The following is a 21,234-nucleotide window of genomic DNA, read 5'->3' on the forward strand; positions in this document are numbered from 1 at the left end:
AAAGAAATAGAGTCCAGTCAAAGAAGCAAGCTAAACTGTGCCCCCAGAGGGGCATACAAGGAAGAGAATCATTTCTTCTGACAATAGTAACACCATGCACAGTGGTCTGTGAGGGGGTGGGTGCCTGTAGTCTTGGGTCAGTAGTAACACCATGCACGGTGTCCTGTGAGGGAGTGCCTGTAGTCTTGGGTTGGTGTTCGACTCTAGTGGTTGTACATATTTGGTCTTAACCTAAAATATTTATACTTTAATTCAAAAATGGAAATATGATAACAAACCAGGGCACATCAAATCACAGACAGGATGGAAACTTTGTCTTTTAAAATACGTGCATGCAAATTCATGTGTGTGTGTGGTACATACATGTGTACAGGTATGTGTGGATATTTCCTCATGAGTCAGGAAGAAGCACTGGGGTCTCCTTCTACTGCTCCCCAGCGATGTTTTTATTTTATTAGTAGTTTTTGAGACAGTTTCCCACTAAAGTCAACACTCTCTACAATCAGCCACCCTGGGAAGCCTCCGTCCCACCCCCCAGCACCAGGGTCCTGGGTGTGTGCTCTCACACCTGGCCTTTTACCGTGGTGCCAAGGATCCAGACTCAGGTCGTCCAGGTACATCACCCACTGAGCCATCTCCCTAAGCCAGTCTTTGGTTTGGTTTGGTTTGGTTTGGTTTGTTAACTGTTATTTGGGCTTTCTGAGATAAGATCTCACTTAGGAGTTCAGACTGACCTCAAACCCACAGTGATCCTCCAGCCTCAGTCTCCTGAGTGCTGGGATCACAGACATGAGCTACCATGCCAGGTAAGAATGAACATTTGTCAGGCAGTGGTAGTACTCACCTTTAATTCCAGCACTCTTCAGGCAGGCAGATCTTTGAGTTTAAGGGCAGCCTGGTCTAAATAGTGAGTTCAATAACAGCCAGACAACTACACAGTGAAACCCTGTCTGGAGGTGGGGCGGGTGGGGAAGAAGGATGAAAATGTACTTGAATGTACGTGTATAAATAGACTCCTGACAATTGGAAGAGAAGGAATATTAAAAAGAAACTCTCATTCTGGTGTGGGCTGCTGTTTGCCTTAGATAGTAATGCTGGAAAATCAGGTCGTTGCCATGGGTACACAGTTGCTAGGTAGGGCGAGCAAAGATGACTTATGAACTTTTCACCAGCCGATAATGACTATAAAGTAGCCACCTCCAAAATTACCAAGACCTCTGCAAGACCTTCAGAGAAAAGACTAAAAACTGAGCAAACATAGAAAGCTGTGGCTCTTCACTGATTGTCCCCAATGCTTGCTGCTACCTCTGTTCTGTACGTTAACTTTATAGATAACTTCCATTCTGAGCCTGGCAGAGTGGTGCTTGCCCAGTACTTAGGAGACAGAAGCAGGTGGATCTCTGTGAGTTCAAGGCCACCCTGGTCTACATAATGAGTTTGGACAGCCAGAGTTACATAATGAGACCTTGTCTCTGGGAGAAAAGGATTCAAAAGAGCCAATGTGTACTTAGAAAATTAAAAAGGTTAGTAATACATGCAGAATAACTGTTGCATGCCAAACACAATTGCAAGCATCTCTGTAAACTTTTGTGGTTACTGTTTTTAAGGTTCGTTTATGTTTATTTCATGTGTATGGGTAGTTGCATATTCGTCTGTTCACCACAACAGTGTGCAGTACCAGTGGAGGCCAGAAGGGGGCATCAGTTTCTCTGCAACTGGAGTTAAAGGTGGTTGCGAGTTTCCACGTGGCTTCTGGGAACTGAGCATGGGTCCTCTGCCAGACCAACCAGTGCTTTAACCACTGAGTTATCTTACCAGCCAGGTGTCTTTAAATCCTATTTGGAGAACTCATATGCAACATCTACTGCATTTCTAGAACTCAAATGTCATTGAATGTGGACTTGCAGGGTGGAGGGTGGTACAGGAGTGTGGACCCCACCACTTGAACCCCCTGAGCACCAGCTACCCCATCTATAAAATGGGCTAACAGTGATTATACATGGTAAGTGTTGTCCCTATCAGGAAGTTCAAAAGACCCATCTGTCTCATGGCCAGGTATGTGGTACATGTCTACTGGAGAATTCTGTTGTCGGCCCAGTCTAATATAATCACACCTTCCATTGCTAGGGGACACCCCCTTCCAGTGCTGGCTCTGTAGCGCCAAGTTCAAAATCAGCTCGGACTTGAAGCGGCACATGATCGTGCACTCGGGAGAGAAGCCTTTCAAATGCGAGTTCTGTGACGTCCGTTGCACCATGAAGGCGAACCTCAAGTCCCACATCCGTATCAAGCACACCTTCAAGTGTCTGCACTGTGCCTTCCAGGGACGGGACCGGGCCGACCTGCTAGAGCACAGTCGTCTGCATCAGGCCGACCATCCTGAGAAATGCCCCGAATGTAGCTACTCCTGTTCCAGCCCAGCCGCCCTGCGCGTACACAGCCGAGTCCACTGCAAGGACCGGCCCTTCAAATGTGACTTCTGCAGCTTTGATACAAAGCGGCCCAGCAGCCTGGCCAAACACATCGACAAGGTGCACAGGGAAGGCGCCGTCAAGACAGAGAACAGGGCCCCGCAGGGCAAGGATGGGCCTGGGGAGAGCGGCCCCCACCACGTGGCCAACATCGTCACCCAGAGGGCCTTCGGATGTGACAAGTGTGGTGCTTCCTTTGTCAGGGATGACTCTCTGAGGTGCCATCGGAAGCAGCACAGTGACTGGGGCGAGAACAGGAACTCGAACCTGGTCACTTTCCCCTCAGAAGGCGTTGCTTCAGGACAGCTTGGCCCCCTGGTCTCTGTGGGGCAGATAGAGAGCACTCTGGAGCCCAGCCATGACCTCTAAAGAAGGAAGCATGGGCAGTCTCTCAGGAATCTGAGCAAGGCCGATGCCAGCCCTTCACGGGGACACCATAGGGGGAGGACCTTGCCTTCTCTTCCAGAGCTGGCAGCTCGGTCCTCCCCAGCCTCCAGCAGCGGAGCGGCTAACCCACGAGGGCATCGGTGTCAACACAAGGCTATAGGGATGCTTGCCCACAGCTCAGTTCCCTCTCTGCAAGCATTCCCTGAGCACGCTGTGGCCTCGGCCATCCAAAAGTGAGGACCACTAAGCACAACTCTACCCCCATGGGGAAAATCACTGTATGTGAGTTGAGATTGGAAAACTGACTCGTCTCTGGAGGAGTTATTAAACTGACATGCCCACCACACTGCATGTGAACTGAGCTGTGTGGGGGCAGAAAGGAGCCCGTGCTCTGTCAGGGTTTGCAGTAAAATCCTGTCTTAACCTGGGTAGTGACTGCTAGTATTAGCCTTATATATTTGTGTCGTTTCTTTTCTCTGGTTTTGTTGTTTTTGTTTTTTTGTTTTTCAATAAAAAAGCAAATGTCTCTCTGGAGGGATATAATTGTCATTTCCCAGTGAAGGGAGACGCAGTTTGAACTGATGGTGGCGCCAAAGATCAAGTTAGCCCTAACTCAGCCTCCTGGTGGGTACAGAATTTGAAATGCAAATTGAGAAAGAAAAGTCTGGGGCCCAGTGAATCCTGGGCGGGCCTCCGGGGTGTGTAGTGAGTGAAAGGGCACTCGACTGGTATCTTTCAAGTCATACCGAGTTACCAGAATTGGTGAAACTGAAAACCTAACCCTCCAGTCAGATCTGTTGCTCGCTCTAAAGCCTGGAAGCTCCAGCATCTAGACCGGCCTGTCAGTCATCTAGAATTTTGTTTTCTGCACTGGCCTGTTTTCTTCAAACACACTGCCCTTCTTTAATATAAATGTGTGAGTTGGGCATGGTGGTGTGCTTCTGTAATCCCTACACTTGGGAGGTGAAGTCAGGAAGATGGGGAGTTCCAGACCAACTTGTCTCAAAACCATGTCTCATTAGCTACAGTGGTGGGGCTTTTGCAATTGGGGAAAGCGGACAGGATGAGAATTTTCAGTAAAACTAAAGAACATTTTACTTAGGAATCACTGAGATGGGTTGACGGTGTGGCTCAGTGGTGGAGCCCCTGTCTAGAATCCCCCAGTGAGGGGCTGGGGGCGTGGCTCAGTGGTAGAGCCCCTGCCTAACTTGAAGTAGCTTGTTCTAGGGTGGTGGCTGTAATTGTGATGCATTCTGCAGCAGGAGGCACAGTGTGGAACAAGTTGACAAGGTCAGAAGACCCAGACTCCCTCAGGGAACTCCTCAGCGCTGTCTCCTGTGTCCTGACCGTCTCACCAGGCGACTGTTGTGTGAGCCTCCAGGCCACCAGGCAGATTCTGTTTCCCTCTCACCCTTTGTCAGGAATCTCATCTGCATTTCTAGAAACAGAAGGTTGTGGACTTCTCAAGTAGCAAATCATAGAAGGAAAATATACAGTCACCTTCCACCAAATGGGAATGAGGCCATCCTTTTCAAAAGCATTTTTGGACTAATGGCTGTGTGAGTTTCAAAGGCCTCAGACTCAACCTGATATCACTAAGCAAGCTTGGTTTTGCTTTTCTCTTTGAGACAGGATCTCAAAGGATACCCCTCACTATATAGACCAGGCTGGCCTTGAACTCACAGATCCACCTGCCTCTGCCGCCCCAGTCCCTAGTCCCACCCTCACCCCTACCCCCTAAATCCTGGTATCAAAGGTGTGCGCCACCACATCTGGTTCACTTAGCAAATTTGGATTCCCGGTGCACAGAGGGAGCAGGAAGTTCGGGTCAGGCGGTGAGGGCTTGCAAAGGCTCCCTTGCAACCACTCAGCCTGCAATCGTTTTTCAGATTTGTACATTTTATTTGTATACAGGCAGTGTTTTGCCTGTCCGTATGTCTGCATCACGTGTTCCAGGTGCCTATGGAGGTCAGAAGGCATTGGATCCCCTAAAACTGGAGCTACGGATGTTTGCGAGCTGCCATGTGGGTGCTGGGAACAAACCCAAGCCCTCTACAAGAGCACCAAGTGCTCTGAACCGCTGCTGTCTCTCCAACTCCAGCTCTGCAGCTTTTCTACAAAACCAACCAAAGGGGGCAAGACCAAGGATGATCTAGTCGTCATGGAAACAGGTAACTAATTCCCTGCCATCTAACCAAGGTCATCATTACATAGTAAGCCTGAGGCTAGCCTAGGGTATGGGAGACTTGTCAAGCACCTAGGGAAGACCTGCACCATGGCAGCAGCCAGCAAGGGTCCAGACTTCATGCTGGAGGACTGGCTTCCTTTTGTCTTATTTGCCTCAGCTGCGAAGTCTTCCAAGGCAGAGCTGGTAGTGAGCAAACTCTCCCTCCTTTGCTCAGGGTTTCTGGCTGCTCTATAGACAACCTACAAGAAGGAAGCTGCCTCAACTCTTTCTTGGTGCCATCACTGCTCCAGCTCCGGGTTGTCTTGGGTGCCCGCACTCCTGTATCCTCTCAGGGCTGGAACCTGGAGAGGTTAACATCAGGTGAAGGTGTTCAGGGGCAGCGACCCAAGCTCCAGAAAAAACATTGGCTGCAGGTGGATGTTTTCGCTTTCTTCTTTCTCTCTTGCTCCCTCCCCTCCCCCCACTCCTCTTTTTCTTTTTAGACATTCTGACATATCACACACCCCAGGCTGACCTCTAATTCACTATGTGGCCAAGGAAGACCTTGTACTCACCATCCCCCAGCCTCTGCCTCCTGAATGCTGGTATTACAAGCAATCTACCAACTGAGCCACAGCCCAAGCCCTGAGTGTGTGTGTGTGTGTGTGTGTCCCCAGAGATCTACCAGGGGTGCCTTTCCTCAGATGGATATCCAGGCTTTTGAGGCAAGGTTTCTCATTGAAGTGCTTAGGCTATAGCTGGCTGCCCATCAAGCCCAGAGGATCCCCCATGACCCAGCTCCCCACAACCCCCAACCCCGTGACTCTTGGCTTTTTGGTTTCCAGAAACTGTCTTAGATAGCCCCACCTTGAATTTCCTGTGTAGCCAAAGGCAACCTTGAACTCCTGATTCTCCTGCCTCCTCTTCCTCTTAAGAAATAGTCACATGTGTACACACACCATCAAGATTTCATTTTTACTTAGCTCATTTGTATATGAGACAGAGGATACATGTAACTTGAATGCAGGGCTACGGCAGCCAGAAGGTGGCATCAGGTCTCTAGGGGATGGGGGTCTCAGGTATTGTGAGCCTGACATGGGTGCAGAGAACTGAACATGGGAAGATTTTGTCAGGTGACCACTGGGTGTCCTTTCCAGCACCATACTCCTGGCTTCTTTAGGCTCTGTGGACAGAGCTTGTGTCCCTGGACTTGTACAGTGTCACTTCCAACCAAGCCACCTGTGGTAGTTTGAATATGCTTCTCCCATGGTGGGGGGGTAGCACTGTTAGGAGATGTGGCCTTGTTAGAGGCAGAATGTCACATGGAGGAGGGGCTTGGAGTCTCATACATTTGTTCAAGTCTGACCTGTGGAATCTGAGCTCCTTCTCCAGTGCCCTGCCTGCCTGGATGCTGCCATGCTCCAGCCTTGATGATAATGGACTGAACCTCTGAACCTGTAAGCCAGCCCCAGTTAAATGTTGTTCTTTATAAGAGCTGCCTTGGTCATGGTGCCTCTTCACAGCAATAAAACCTTAAGTAAGACACCATCTTTCCAGCCCCTAATTTTGGTTTTTAACAGGTTTGTGTTACAAGGTTTGTCTTAATCATGGGGTTTCAGCCCCACTTTTATCATGTGCCTGAGGCAGGGCTCAATCCACACTCCAGCTAGTCCCTGCTCTTATTCACAGGGAGCGTGCTTGAGCCTACGTACAGTTGCTTTCAGTCCCTGCCCAGAGCTTCCCAGTCTGTCTCTACTTACAGTAGTATATCCCCACGTCCGTCTGTCTTTCTGTGTCTGAGGACAACCTTTAAGAGCTGATTCCTCCTACCACATGATTCCAGGGATTGAAATCAACTTAGCTGCAAGCTCCTTCCTAGCTGAGCCATCTCACCAGCCCCTGATGCATTTGTTTTAGCCCCCATGAGGTCCTTAGAGTGACAGGTCTGGGTAGCAGTTACAAAACAATCCCAAAGAAACTTTTTTTTAAAAAAAATCTCTACTCAACGGAGAGTGCGTGTTTAGCGTGTCCAGAGTGGCAGCCTGGTAACCCGAGCACCTGTGTGACCAGTGACCAAAAGCTGTCAGCCTTCCTGGTTCTGCGGCACCTTCCACACTGGATCCTGTTCATCTCGTAGCTAACCGGTTGTCAGTGCCCTTTGACTAGCCGCTGGTTTCCCTCAGGCTCTGGGAATTCTGCTCCACTTTCCAGAAGCCACCTGTTGGGAGAAGCTGGTTGAAGGGAGTTCACCTCTGGTTGGGGGCTCTCTGTCTGCCTTCTTCCTGTTCTGCATCTTCCACACCAGGGCCTGGGTGACTATCTCAACTCTAAGAAGGACAGAGGGTGCGCCCCTTCTCCTGCACACGGCTAGAAAGTTGTGCTTCAGTGTTAGCTTGCCTCCGTCCAATCTCACGACCATCGTGCTGCAAAGGATCCTGGGAGGCAGCTTCCTGTGATATGTTAAAAGCCGGAAAGAGATTCTGGATGGGTGAGTGTCAGCTACACTCTGAGGGCAATGCGGGCTTGTCAAGGTTGCCTTTTCCTTTGTGTATCTGGGAGTCCGTGGGCTCGTGACCATTCCTGGGGTGAGGTGTGCACATGCTCGTGCGCCTGGAGACCAGGGGTCAACCCTTATTCCTCAGCCATTGGCCGTCCTTTTTATGTTTTTGTTATCTCCACACTCCTGTCTGCCTCTGCATCTTTGGGTGTCTGTGTCTCTCTCTGTCTCTCTCTGATTTGCTCGCTCTACAATGTGTACCACCTCATGGGTGTAGAGATCACAGGGCAACTTGCAAGAGTCGATTCTCTCTTCCCACTATATGGTTCTGGGCATTGAACTCAGGCCGTCAGGCTTAGTGGCAAGCCCCTTTACCAGCTGAGCCATCTCACCAGCCCCATCTGTGAGGCCTGGTTTTGCCTCCAAACATGGAGGCAAACATGATTTGGGTTGTGTTGATGACTTTTGTAGATGTCAGCAGAAAAACGTAAGAATCAAATTGTGACAAGGAGTGGGCCCGCAGCCCCTGGGACTCTGTCCCTGTCGGCTTCCGCTCTTGATGCCCCTCGGCTTCCGGAGCAGGAGTTCTTTCTCTTTCTCCTCCCCAAGGCAGACAGTAGCTATCATGCAGTTCTGCTTCTAGGTTGGGTGCCGCTGGCATTTCATACATCAGTGTCAACCTTCTGGGGGTGCACAGCCTGCCATGTTCATGTCTGTGAGCACACAGCACCTCCTGATGTGAATGTGACCTGGCAAGGAACCTGATTCAGCAGAGAAACTTGTAGCTTAGCCTCTGGCGTCTGCATGATCTGTGGTCTGATGGAACAAATCTCTCCGAATGCTGAATGGCGTCCGTGTGCAGCGCTGGACCTGACATCAGGAAGAGGAGCTGCTGTTTTGGTTTTTTTTGTTGTTGTTGTTTTGTTTTAAGAGACAGGGTTTCAATCCCAGCACTTAGGAAGCAGAGACAAGTGGATTTCTGAGTTCGAGGCCAGCCTGGTCTACAGAGTGAGATCCAGGACAGCCAGGGCTATACAGAGAAACCCTGTCTCAAAAAAAACAAAACAAACAAAAAAAGAAAAACAAACAAACAAAAAAAGGGACAGGGTTTCTCTGTGTAGCCTTGGATGTTCTGGAACTTCTTTTGTAGACCAGGCTGGCCTAGAACTCCGATCCTAACACCTCTGCCTCCCAAGTGCTGGGATTAAAGGCATGCACCACCACTGCCCGGCTAAGATGAACTGTTTCTTAGTCCAGAAAGTGAGCTGTCCAAAGCCAGGCATGATGCCTGGAATCACAATGCCTGGGAAGCCAAAGCAGGAGGATTTCTATAAGCTCCAGAACAACCAAGACTATCTGGACAGACCCTGTCTAAAAATAAGATAGGTGTGGGGTAGGGTGAGGGGTAATTCCAAAGTGCTGAGTTTATTAAAATTTCCAACTTCGGGGCTGGAGAGATGGCTCAGCGGTTAAGAGCACTGACTGCACTTCCAGAGGTCCTGAGTTCAAATCCCAGTAACCACATGGTGGCTCACAACCATCCGTAATGAGATTCGATGCCCTCTTCTGGTATGTCTGAAGACAGCTACAGTGTACTCATTAATAAAGTAAATAAATCTTTAAAAAAAATTTCCAACTTCGGTCTAGAAGGATGGCTCACTGGGTAGAGAGGTGCTTGCTGCCAGTACCAACAACCTAACTCAGTTCCATTCTTGGGACCCACATCATAGAAAAAGAGAGCCAGTGCTTTCAGATTGTCCCCGATCTCCACATGTACCCCGCCATACATGCAATCAATATATAGCTTGTTGTTGTTGTTTCGTTTTAGTCCGGTGTGGCACACATCTTTAATCCCAGCATTCTGAAGGTAAAAGCAGTGAGTTCAAGACCAGCCTGCTGTACATATTGAATTCTAGGCTAGCCAGGGCTACTTAGCGAGACCCTGTCTCAAAAAAAAAAAAAAAAAAAGACAAAACAAAACCACAAAAGGTAAGTAAAGGCTGTGGAAATGGGTGTACACAAGGCCACCCAGCATTGTGCTGTTACGATGTCACACTGTGGGAGGTGACCACACAAGCCTTAATGCAGGAACAGTTGACCCATCTGTATTAACACTGAGTGGCTAAAAGGCAACTGTTGAACAGAAAGGAAACAAAACAAACAAAACCAGGGCAGTGGCCCTGAACTCCCCTGAAAGGATAATCTCTTACAGTTTGTCATTTCCATTTTTTCTACATTTTCATGTGTTTATTCTATGTGCACGTGGGTAGTTGTATTAGTGCATGTGTGTGTCATAGAATGTGTGTGACGATCAGAGGACAACAACCTGTGGTCGGTTCTCTCCTTCTACCATATGGGTCTGGAGATCAAACTTGGGTCATCAGGTTTGGCAGCAAGAGACTGACTGTGGAGCCATCGCCCCAGCCACCACACCCAACGCTTTAGATGCATTGACACAGCAGTGACCGGAGCTCAGTGCTAGAGCAATATCTGGATTCAGTCAGTTCCCAAAAACGTGTGTGCGTGCGTGTGTGTCTGTGCATGTGTGTATGTATGTGCACGTGCGCGTGGGTGTGTACGTGTGTCTGAGCATTGTGTTAAAAGTTATAAAATAGGGTTTGGAGAGATGGCTCAGTGGTTAAGAGCTCTTGCTGCTTTTCCAAAAGACCTGAGTTCAAATCCCAGCACCCACCCGGCAGCTCACAACGGTCATCCATCTTCTGGTGCAGAGCACATGCAGACAGAGTATCTGATATGTAAGTTTAATGATGGTTACCGCTGGCAGGTGAAGCGGGTGCAGAGAGAGACCTTTTAAAGAACTCTTTGTCTTTATGTTTGGGTGGTGTCCACATGCACACCAGAGCAGGCGCCTGTGAGGCGAGAGGCATCAGATTCTCCAGAGCTGGAGTAGCCTCATGTGGGTGCTGGGAACCAAACGTGAGTCTTCTGTAAGAGCAGGACTCACTATTGAGTGGCATCTCTCCCCATGATCTCTCAAACCCCTTGCTGAACGCAGAGTTCAGCCGCACTAAGGGCCCAGGGAGTCTCCCGTCTCCGCGGACCCAGCACTGGGTTGCAGATCGGTGCTGCTACACCTGGCGATGTATGGATGCAGCATCAAAGTCAAGCACATCTCACCAGACCCCCAGTTTTTGATATATAATTTAAAAGGAAGCTACAGTTTTTTCATCTGAATGCACAACGCTCTTTCTGTAGATACGGTTATCTCCTCAGCTGGATTCCCCAAAATTAAATTACTAGCCCAAAGGTTCTGCATTTGCTCGTGCCTCCTTCCCACAGAGCTCGAGGCCTCCCTGTCTCCTGCGTTCTCCCTGGGGGTACCATTTGGTTAACCTCTTTGCTAGTTTAGAGAAAGCTGATCACCACAGCATTAGCAAGGCACAGAGTGTTCTTTTCTGTGAGATGCTGTTGGGCATGGGGGTGTCTCACATAGGCTAGGCTGTCCTGGAATTAGATGAAGCTAGCCCTGGACTTGTGATCTTCCTGCCTCTGCCTCCGAACCCCTGGAACTACAGGTGTGTGCCACCGTGCCCAGTAGGTACGTGCCTAGTAAGGTTCCAAATGAGGTGTCAATAGACGCCTGTCAAAGCCACCAACCCTCAGTCTAAAAATACGGTAAGCTTTCTAAACGTCAACTCATTTGAAACTTTGTCACTTTAATGCAAAACCGTTAGATTAACTGTCCAAAGGGCAGGCTGTTAAAATGTTGGGCTTCTCACACCAAGAGTGCTGTTGAGAATGTGTCCTCCATCCCCTGATTTGCTCAGCTCACACAAAGTACCACTTGTCCATAGATCCCAGGACTCAGCAAATGCTAATGGGACCTGCTAATGGGACAGGATGCTCCCCGTGACCCGATGCTGCCAGCACAATTGGATTTTGGTGATGTCCCTACTTGCAGTTGGCCAGGAAGGAGCTATTTCCCATTGATTACCTCTCAGGGATGCTCAGGCTCCCATGTTTCAATGTAATCTTGATAGTGGGACGAGACAGGGATCCGGAAAGTCTTCGAGAACTGGGGACCACGGTCAACTAAAAGCAGACAGATGTGCAGACCAAGCTCATTGTGTCAGGAAGAAAGAGAAAGGGGGGGTGGGGGGAGACTATTGCATTTTTATTATTTTAAATAATTTTTATAATTATTGTTGCAGCTTACTAATTATTTTGAGATAGAGTTTCACTATGTAGCATTCATTGGCCTGGAACTCCCTATGTAGATCAGGCTATCCTCTGCATCCTGAGTGCTGAGAGTAAAGCTATCAGAAGGTCACGCATGCTAAGCAAACAGTCTGCCTGCTAGACCACAGCCAGGGCCTCCTACACCACATCTGATGCTCAAAGTCTAGCCTCTTATTTCCCTGTGGCCACGCCCCAAGGAGGGGACTCTGAATGGAGAAGGGTTCTTGTGAGCCAGTTCTCCACCTCACCTGAAGGTGTCACTGAGTGACCTAGGCCGTGCTCCCCGAGCTGGGCGGTCAGGAGGAAATGGCCCAGTGTTATGACAAATCTCCCATATCCCCTATTGCTGGGCAGACAAAAGGACAACCGTGCTGATGTGCCCCACCTGCTCTGCCAGTGGGGCTGGCACACCTGATCCTCTGAAGCCCTGGAACTTTCTGTTTGAACTCTCAGAAGCTGGACCACACACATAACCTCTTCCTGTTGGTATTGATTCTCACGCCCCCACCACCCACCTGCTGTCACTTGGGCTCTAGGTGGATTCCAGAGGAATGTCCCATAGTAGCTCTGCTCTTAGGCTAGTAGGACGGTGCAATGGAAAATTATTCAATTATAAATAAATAAATAAAATATGCTAGCTGCTCTTCCGGAGGATCTGGGTTCAGTTCACTGCACCCACAGAATGGCTCCTAACCACCTATAATTCCATCTCCAGGGAGTCAGAGATTGATAGTCTCCACAGGCAGGCGTGTGTGTGTGTGTGTGTGTGTGTGTGTGTGTGCCACTTATATGCCTATGCCCAAGGAGGCCAGTTGAGAGCATCAGATCCCCTGGAACTGGAGTTATGACAGTTGTGAGCCTCCGTGTGGGTGCTGGGACACAAGCCCAGGTCCTCTGCAGAGCAGCCAGTGCTCTGAACCACCGAGCACCTCTCTGGTCCCAGGTTTTATTGTTATACTGTTGATTTCTTTTTAATGAATATACTACGTTATACAAGATGTTGGTGTGAGGGGCAGCTGGGGGTAGCATTCTGGGACACCTTACCATCCACAGTAATGCCCAACCTCTAATAGTAGGGTCCAAATAGTTTTGTTTGAGCTTCTGTGGTTTGGTTTTCTTAGTGACCCAAGCTCTATTTTCCTAGACTTTGAGCTCACTAAGCTAGGTCCCAGCCTCCTTTTTCTTTAATTTGTAAATGGAATTTCCTTGAACTGCCTACCTGGCCTTTAACCCACTTGGCCTGACACCGTCTTCTGGCCTCGGAGGCACCAGGCACACACAGTGCAGATGTACGTGCAGGCAAAACACCACACACATAAAAGTAAGTCAACAAAATTATTTTAAAAGAAAAAGTGACCCTAGACAATTCCAGTCTTCTGTGCTTTACCTCTGTGTCTTAGGATCTAAAATTGTTTTAATTAGGCACTCAGTGGGGGCCCCTCTTACAGTTTTGGGTATACCCAACTTAGAGGGTCACCCCCTGAAGCAAAGGCCTCATAGGTCTTTCATTTCTGTTATCTGTGTCAACTGATTTTCCCCTCATTTTATCCTCCTCTGTTTTGTTTTATTTTATTTTTTTATTTTATTTTATTTTATTTTATTTTATTTTATTTTATTTTTGTGGAGAGCAGAAGTAAAAGAAGTTTGGCTGCCTGAGGTGGGTTTGCTTGGAAACAAACTACGGCTACTCGTGGGTGTTTCACAATTCACCTCAGGGAGAAAGAACAGGAAGTGGCCAGCATCTGCACCCACACCCTGTAACTGTCCTCAGCTCCACCAGGATGCCAGCCGAGGAATGGCGGTGATACTGGACATTCTGACTGCTTCTCTTTGGTGGGTATCTGCAGGGAAAGGCTGCTCTGTGGCTCCCTGTGTGACCTGTGTGACCTGTCCTTTCCTTGCGGAGCCAGGCCTGGAGGATGGCTTCTGAGGTAACCCCTCTCCAGTAGCATTTCCATTTGTAGGATTGGCAATGACCCCACACCCGTCCCCACCCAGGGTGTGGACTTTTCAGAAATTCTTACATTGTTAAAATTGCCTCTCTCCCCACATTGAACTCCACGCCACGAATGGTAGGCTTTCCCCCAAAGAAACTGGCTAGCCCAGCATGATACATAAAGACATGTAAACATGGGACTTCTCTAGGACAGGAGTAGCCAGGGTTCTTATTTTTGAATCTGTAAAACCCCATCTGGAGCTGGAATACAGCTGAGCTGGGTGAGAAAGTAAAGTCTCCAAATGTGTAATGTAAATCACCCATTGTAATAATTGTATAGGAATCCCACCCCACCCTCACAAAAAAAAAATAGCTTGTGTTTTAAAAGGAATGCCAGAGCAAGCTGTCAGAAATAGAAAACGCCTTGACTAGCCTTCCTCCATCAGTACCGAAGCATTACTGAATGGTGTTGGTCCAAAGTTCTTTGTTTTTTACATTTATCTTATTAATTTTTGTATGTGTTTGAGTGTGGTGCACACGCCAGGTGCGAGTGGCTTTCAGATGAGAACTTACAGGAGCTGGCTCTCTCCTTCCCTATGTGTGTCCTGGTTTTCTCCTTCCCTGTGTGTGTCCTGGTTTTCTCCTTCCCTATGTGTGTCCTGGGGATGGAGCTCCCGTGTCTTCAGAGTGGCTGCTAAGCCTCCTTAACTGCTGAGCCATTTGTCAGTCCTGTTTTCATTTTTGTTTTGATTCATTGTTTCCCATTTTTGTCTTTTTTGAGACAGGATCTTGCTATGTAGACCAGGCTAAGCTAAAATTTTTAGCAATCTTCTTGCCTCAGCCTCCTAAATTTAGCGGTTTCAACCATGGGATACCATACCCCACCAAGCTCAACTTAAAAAAAAATAAATTACCTGCCCCTAGAGGCTGCCAGTGTTGCCACTGTGTGACGTGTTCGTCTGTAGGTGGCAGAGAGGAGAGAGGCTATGTCTATGTTCAACGTTGAACATCTGATTGATTAGTAGCCTAACGTACTCTGAAAAAAAAGTGAGCCTGAAATGGCCGCTTGTCCAGCTCCAAGCAAGCCCAGACAGGGTCCCAAGATGGGGAGCAAGCTGGAGAAGAACCTTGGGCCTGGGCAATAACTGAGCCCAAGACAAATGACCCTCCCGAGGGGCCACTTGGGCAGGATGGGTGGGAAGAAGCCTGATATGACCAGCAAGCCAGATCCAGTGCTTTGAATTGGTCCACCCCAACATCTGTCCCATGGATAAACTGCTGGAGGTCATGTAGGGGCCTGACCTACAGATCCAAGACTACAGGATCTCCATGACACAGGACAATAGCAAGATATTCAAGAAGAGTCCCCAGTAAGGATCCAGTATTAATAGAGTAGCAGAAGCCAGAGGCCTCCTACCAGACAGAGGTACACTCAGATCAGAGACAGACCGTTGTCTGTGCCCTGGACTACTCACCGCCTGACCCTACCTGCCCTTGGGGGTTGGAGGTGAGGTGGCACGGAGTCGACAGAGACTCTAAGAGCAGCTGGGGAACACTGCAGCAAGCCTGTCTGAGCACTGCTGCAAGCTCCTTTAGTACCTCCCACCCGCGCCCCATTGGTCCCAAGAAAGCATCTCTTCTAAACAGCAGTTCCTGATTGGCTGCCATTGTCTGCATCAGCAATCCTTGGTCTCTCAGGCAGTCCTCAATCAGGTCCTCCTGCAGGAGATGCTTTTGAAGCTGCAGGGGCCCCAGTGTTTACACAGAGGTGGCCCCTCTGTTCCGTTTCATTTCTACCCCTTTGTTTTTAGATTTTGACAGCCGAGTGGGAGTCTGGGTGCCATTGCCTTGACATCGTTGACCCCACCTTGGAGGATTCCCAGTGTACTGGACTGTGCCTGTCTTCTAAGATCTTACCCAAAATTGACTACCAGCCCTCAAAGAGATATCACTCCGGAGTCGTGTCACACAAGGGGGGACGAGGAACAGTAGCAGCAGCAGTAGTGGTAACAGTAGTAGGAATAATAATAGCAACAGTAAGAGTAGTAACAGCAGCAGCCATAGTAATAGCAGCAGCAGCAGCAGCAGTTTGGTGAATGCTACGTGCTGGTCAGTGTAGGCGCCAGAGGAGTTCAGAGGCATTGGATCCTCTAGAGCAAGAGTTCTGGCAGCTGTGAGCTGTACTCAGTGTGGTTGCTGGGAGCTAAATTCAGGTCTTTTGAACGAGGAGTCTGTGTTCTTAACCACTGAGCCATCGCTCCAGCCTTCGCCACCTTTGCTCTCTCACAGAATCCACCCAACTACTGGCCAAGCACTCCCATGGATCCACCTTCCCGACACCGCGGTCACAGGCCACTGTGCAGGCTTCTTATGAGTGTCAGGAATCTGAACTCATGTCCTCACACCTGGGTGGCAGCCCCTCCAGTTGACTTTTTTTTTCTTCCTCTCAGACTGCAATACTAGGTGACACTCACCCCTCAGTACCCATTAGGGCTGAGTTCCAGAAGGATCTTTGGTTGCAGAGGACAGAGTCATGGCTTTAAGTTGTCCAAACTGGCTTCAGTCAACTTTTGACTGCAGCTGGTGAGGTCCCTCTTGATGACATTATCCCCACGTGGGGTGACTTAAGCCCCATTTCTTTGAAAATGAAATTTGCGATTATGAAGGTTTATTCTCTCTAAACTGATTAGTAGGAACCAGAAGAGGCCTAAGGTACCCAAAAGGCTATGATGTACCTGGAGTCTTCTGAATAACCCTGCCATTCTGGCCATTGCCCCAATTCCAGTTGGGGACAGAGAATCTTCTGGATACTAAAAAAATATATATATGATGTGACGTGATTTAAAAATGTAGCATCCAAGGCTGGGGAGATGGCTCATCAGTTAAGAGCACTGACTGTTCTTCCAGAGGTCCTGAGTTCAATTCCCAGCAACCACATGGTGGCTCACAGCCATCTGTGATGGGATCTAATGCCCTCTTCTGGTGTGTCTGACAGCTACAGTATACTCATATAAATAAAACAAATTTTTAAAAAAAATGTAGCATCCATTATCAGAGACATAAATTTGAGAGAGACACACACAGAAACAGAGACACAGAGAGTCAGAGAGACACAGAGAATCACAAAGAGAAACACAGAGACAGACAGAAAGGGAAACACAACAACTCTGCAGAACAAGTCCAAGCACATAAAGCAACTGATCAAAGCAACAGTTTAAAAAAGGACCAGTGGACAAGATGGCTCAGTGGTATAGGTGCTTGCTGGCTTGCTGTCAAGGCTCGTGACCCAAGTTTAGTGCTCGGGACCACACAGAAGAAGAGAACTGACTCCTGGAAGTTATCTTCTGACCTCGATACACATGCCAAGGCATGGGCATACCCTTCCCCCCAAAAAATCAAAAATGAACACTGAGCAGTTTTTCTTACACAATTGTAAACACAAAGTGTCTGTTTATAGCGTGAGTATGCGGCATGTTCCTTTCATTCTTTTGTTTTAGAGAGGTTTGTTCTTACTTTCCTTTTAATTCTTAAAAACCACATTCATTCATTCATTCATTCACTTACTTACTTGAGCAGGTGGCCATCTACAGCTGTTTGGCATTCGGGGGGCAACGTGCTGGAGTGGGTTCTCTGCTCAACCGTGCATGTCCCGTGGGCGGGACATAGGTCATCAGGTTTGACAGCAGCACCTTCACCTGCTGAGCCATCTGGCTCGCCTTATTTAATTATTTAGAGATACAGAGTCCTGTGTAGCCCAGGCTGGCCTCAGATTGGCTGTGTAGCTGAGGACGGCCTCGAACTTTTTACCCTCCTGCCTCTGCCTCTGGAGTGCCGGGTTTTCAGTTGAGTGACGCCACAGCCAGCTTAATATGTTCAGTTTTCAGGTGGAGCAAGGTGGAAGATGTATTTACAAAGGGAGAGGGGCGTGACGTGGTAAGAGAGCGTGTGGAGGCCGCCACTTGTGGATGACTGCTTGCGTTTGCCTAGACTATATACATGTGTGTAAATATAAGTATGCATATGCATACACATGTGTAATTTTTGCAGTGATGGGTATTAAACACAGCCTATTCTACCCTTAAGTTATTCCCTCACCCTCACCCCCGCCCGGCTCTTTTAAATTGTGCAACCCTGTCTCCCTATGTTGTCCAAGCTGTCTTTTGAATTCTCAATCCTCCTGCCTCCGCTTCAGCTGAGAGTACAAGCTGAACCACCAGACTCAGCGCTGCCTCTTCTTTCTCTGCACCTTCCCCTCCACTCTGCTGTCTTGAGTTTTGTTTTTTGAAGATGTATCTATTTTTATTATTGTGTATGTGTGCGGGTGCAGGTGCCTGTGGAGGCCGGAAGAGGGCGCCATATCCCACAGAGCCGGAGTTACAGGCAGCTGAGAGCTTCCCGGTGTAGGCAGTGGGAACCAAACTTGTAATTTCTGTTGCATCCTGTGGACGGAATTCAAGGGAAGAACCCTCCGCCAGAACTCTAGTACTCAAGAGGATGAGGCAGGAGGATCACAAATTCCAGGCTAGCCTGGGCTACTGCGATGACGACTCCTTGCCAACTTGACTGGATCTGGAATCGAGCAACGAAGGAGCCGCTGAGGACACCCGTGGGGGATTTTCTCCATCCGTTAATTGAAGTGGGAAGACCCATCATGTATGTGGGTGGCGCCATCCAGTGGCAGCCCAGAGAAAGGACGTCTGAGCCGGCCAAGCTCTGCTTCTTTACTGTCGACGCGGCCATTCTTGATGTAAGCACCCGTCCTTGCGGACTGGGCAGCTTCAGGGTTCTCAGCCTCTCCAGTAGACGACAGCCATTGTTGGGGATCCTAGACGGTATTATGTAAGCCAATTGAAGACACCCCTTAATACAATCTCATTCTATGGGCTGACACAGCTACATAGCAAGACCCTGATACCAAAACACCAAGCAAGCAAACAGAAAGCTCTGCTCCCGAGCGTTCCTCGTGTTCCACAGACAGAGGCTGGTTTCCAGTTTTTGTCTCCAGCTTAGGGCTCCATGTTTGCATTCTCTACTGTTTGATTGATCACTCTCTGGGTAAACAGCAGCGGTGCTTGCTCAGGGGAGGAGGCTCACTAATGTGGAGCGAGATTCATATGGGGCCTTACTCCTACGTGCCCTGCCCTAGGTCATCCTGGAGGTCCTTCTTCATGCTCCTCCAGGATCCTTCCTGCTCCACTCTCTTCTGCTCTCCAACCACACTTTAGGAAGGCGGCTCAGTCAGTAAAGTGGACCTGAGTTCGTTTCCCCAGCACCCATGTGAAAGCAGGGTACACACATACCCCACCCGTAATCCTAGCACCAAGAAACAGGCAATTTCATGAGGCCCACTGGCCAGCCAGTATAGCCAAATCCATGGGCTCCAGGTTCAGTGAGGGACTCTGGCCGAAAAGATGAGGAATGAGAGCCAAGCCTGTCGGCGCTCGCCTTTCATCCCAGCACTCCAGAGGGCAGAGGCAGGAGGATCTCTGTGAATTCAAGGCCAGCCTGGTCTACACTACAGAGTGAGTTCCGGGACAACCAAGAATACTCAGAGAAACCGTGTCTCAAAATCAAACCAACCAAACCTTCCTGTATGAGCCCCACATGTATGCAGTGCCTAGAGAGGCCAGGAGGGGCATCAGATCTCCTAGAGTTGGAGTGACCAGAAGCTGTGAACTGGCTGATATGGGTGCTGAAAACCAAAGGCCTGGCCCTGGAGAGGTGGCTCAGTGGTTAAGAGCACTGACTGTTCTTTTAGAGGTCCTGAGTTTAATTTCCACACAACCATATCTCACAGCCATCTGTAATGGGATCTGATGCCCTCTTCTGCTGTGTCTGAAGAGAGCGACAGTGTACTCATGTATCTTAAAATCTAAAAAAGAAAAGAAAACCAAACTCTAATCCTTTGCAAGAACATTTTGATCACTAAGCCATTTCTCGAGCCCTGTACATACACAGACAGACAGACACACACACACACACACACACACACACACACACCCTTTTGGGGGGTGGAGGGAGACTTGGCTCATGTGTCCCAGGCTACCCTCAAACTTACACTGTACCCATGGATGAATTTGAACTCCTAATCCCTTCCCTTTATATTTCCCAGGTGCCAGGGTTAGACCTTTACCCCCATGCTCAGCTAACAGCTTCAAGTGGGGTGTGTGTGTGTGTGTGTGTGTGGTATTTGCCAGTGTGTATGTCTGTGCATTGCATGATGATCAGAAAAGAGCATGGGACCCCCTGGAACTGGAGTCACAGATAGTTGTGAGCTGCCATGTGGGTGATGGGACCCAAATTCATGTCCTCTGGAAGAGCAGCCAGAGCTCTTAACAGCGGAGCCGTCCCTCCAGCCCCAGCTTCAGTTTTTGAAAAGAAAATCAAGTAACTTTGCAGTTTCTTTTGCGGTTTTTTGTCAGATTCCCTCTCCAGTAACTATCATTAGCTCCTGTATAGCTAGTTTAAATGTTTTTTTATTTCAAACTGGGGGGTGGGGCGGCAGTTGAAAATTGTTCCCTTCTTGGAAAAATAAAAATAAAAAGAAGTTAGCAGAATTGTCAGAAGGGAGCTGTCACAAAAGAAGGGAAGGGCCATTCTTTTGACCGCTTGTCTCAAAGCTCTTGCTAATAAGTCAAGGAGACCTTGTGCCTCTGATAAGTAGCCCAATATGGAGGAGCCGCCAACTGAAACAGGTGACCCCAGAGCTTTGGGTAAAGTGTCAGAGGAGTAAGCAGTGGGCCAAAAAGCCCTAAATGAGACGGTGAGGGCTGCATGTCATCTAAACATGCCTTTCCTGGTGACAAATAGCACCACGGGATGAGATGGGAACATGGCCTTCTCCAAAGGAAGCTTGACACGTGATAACATGACAACTGGGGGCTGGACACACTGCAAAAGTCTGGTCCAGAAATCTGAAATGCCAGTGGGTAAGCACACTTGCTGCCAAACCTGATGAACTCATGACATATGTGCAAAGAAATACTACCTAAATCTTAAAGTGGTTTGGGGGAGAAGTAGTGATTTTTTTAAATTACAGTTTTACACATTTAGATTTTTTTTAAAGATTTATTTATTCATTCATTTATTCATTCATTCATTAATTTGAGTACATTGTAGCTGTCTTCAGACACACCAGAAGAGCACATCAGATCCCATTACAGATGGTTATGAGCCACCATGTAGTTCCTGGGAACTGAACTCAGGACCTCTGAAAAAGCAGTCTTAACCACTGAGCCATATCTCCAGCTTAAATTACATTTTTTTAAATCATCTATTTTTAATTTATGAGTGTGATTTTTTTTTTTCGAGACATGGTTTCTCTGTGTATCCTTGGCTGTCCTGGAACACACTGGCAACTCGCTGTCATGTCCTGGAACCAGGCTGGCCTCAAATTCAAGGATCCACCTGTCTCTGCCTCCCATGCCAGGATTATAGGTCCGTGTCACCACTGTCTAGCACATGTGAATATTTTATCTTCATGTATGTCTGTGGACCATGAGTATGCCTGGTGCCCACAGAGGCCAGAATCAGGTCACTGGAACTGGGGTTACAGACAGTTGTGTGCTGGGAATAG

At 48.5% G+C, this 21,234-nt stretch overlaps 1 protein-coding gene and 1 pseudogene across 2 annotated transcripts in view; both read left to right on the forward strand.

Moving 5' to 3' along the window:
• Positions 1-3,396, forward strand: part of Zfp64 (ZFP64 zinc finger protein) — a 64,313-nt gene extending 60,917 nt beyond the window's left edge. For both annotated transcript variants that reach the window (XM_028769562.1, XM_028769563.1), the window contains one exon: positions 2,128-3,396. In XM_028769562.1, the coding sequence (XP_028625395.1) occupies positions 2,128-2,840 (713 nt within the window). In that variant the 3' untranslated portion in view covers positions 2,841-3,396. The remainder of the gene's footprint in view (positions 1-2,127) is intronic.
• Positions 3,397-14,571: 11,175 nt separating this feature from the next.
• LOC114623112 lies at positions 14,572-14,692 on the forward strand (annotated as a pseudogene).
• The last annotated feature ends 6,542 nt before the right edge of the window (positions 14,693-21,234 follow it).

The sequence above is a fragment of the Grammomys surdaster genome, unplaced genomic scaffold (assembly GCF_004785775.1).
Source record: "Grammomys surdaster isolate TR1022 unplaced genomic scaffold, NIH_TR_1.0 193, whole genome shotgun sequence".
NCBI classification, from domain to species: Eukaryota; Metazoa; Chordata; class Mammalia; order Rodentia; family Muridae; genus Grammomys; species Grammomys surdaster.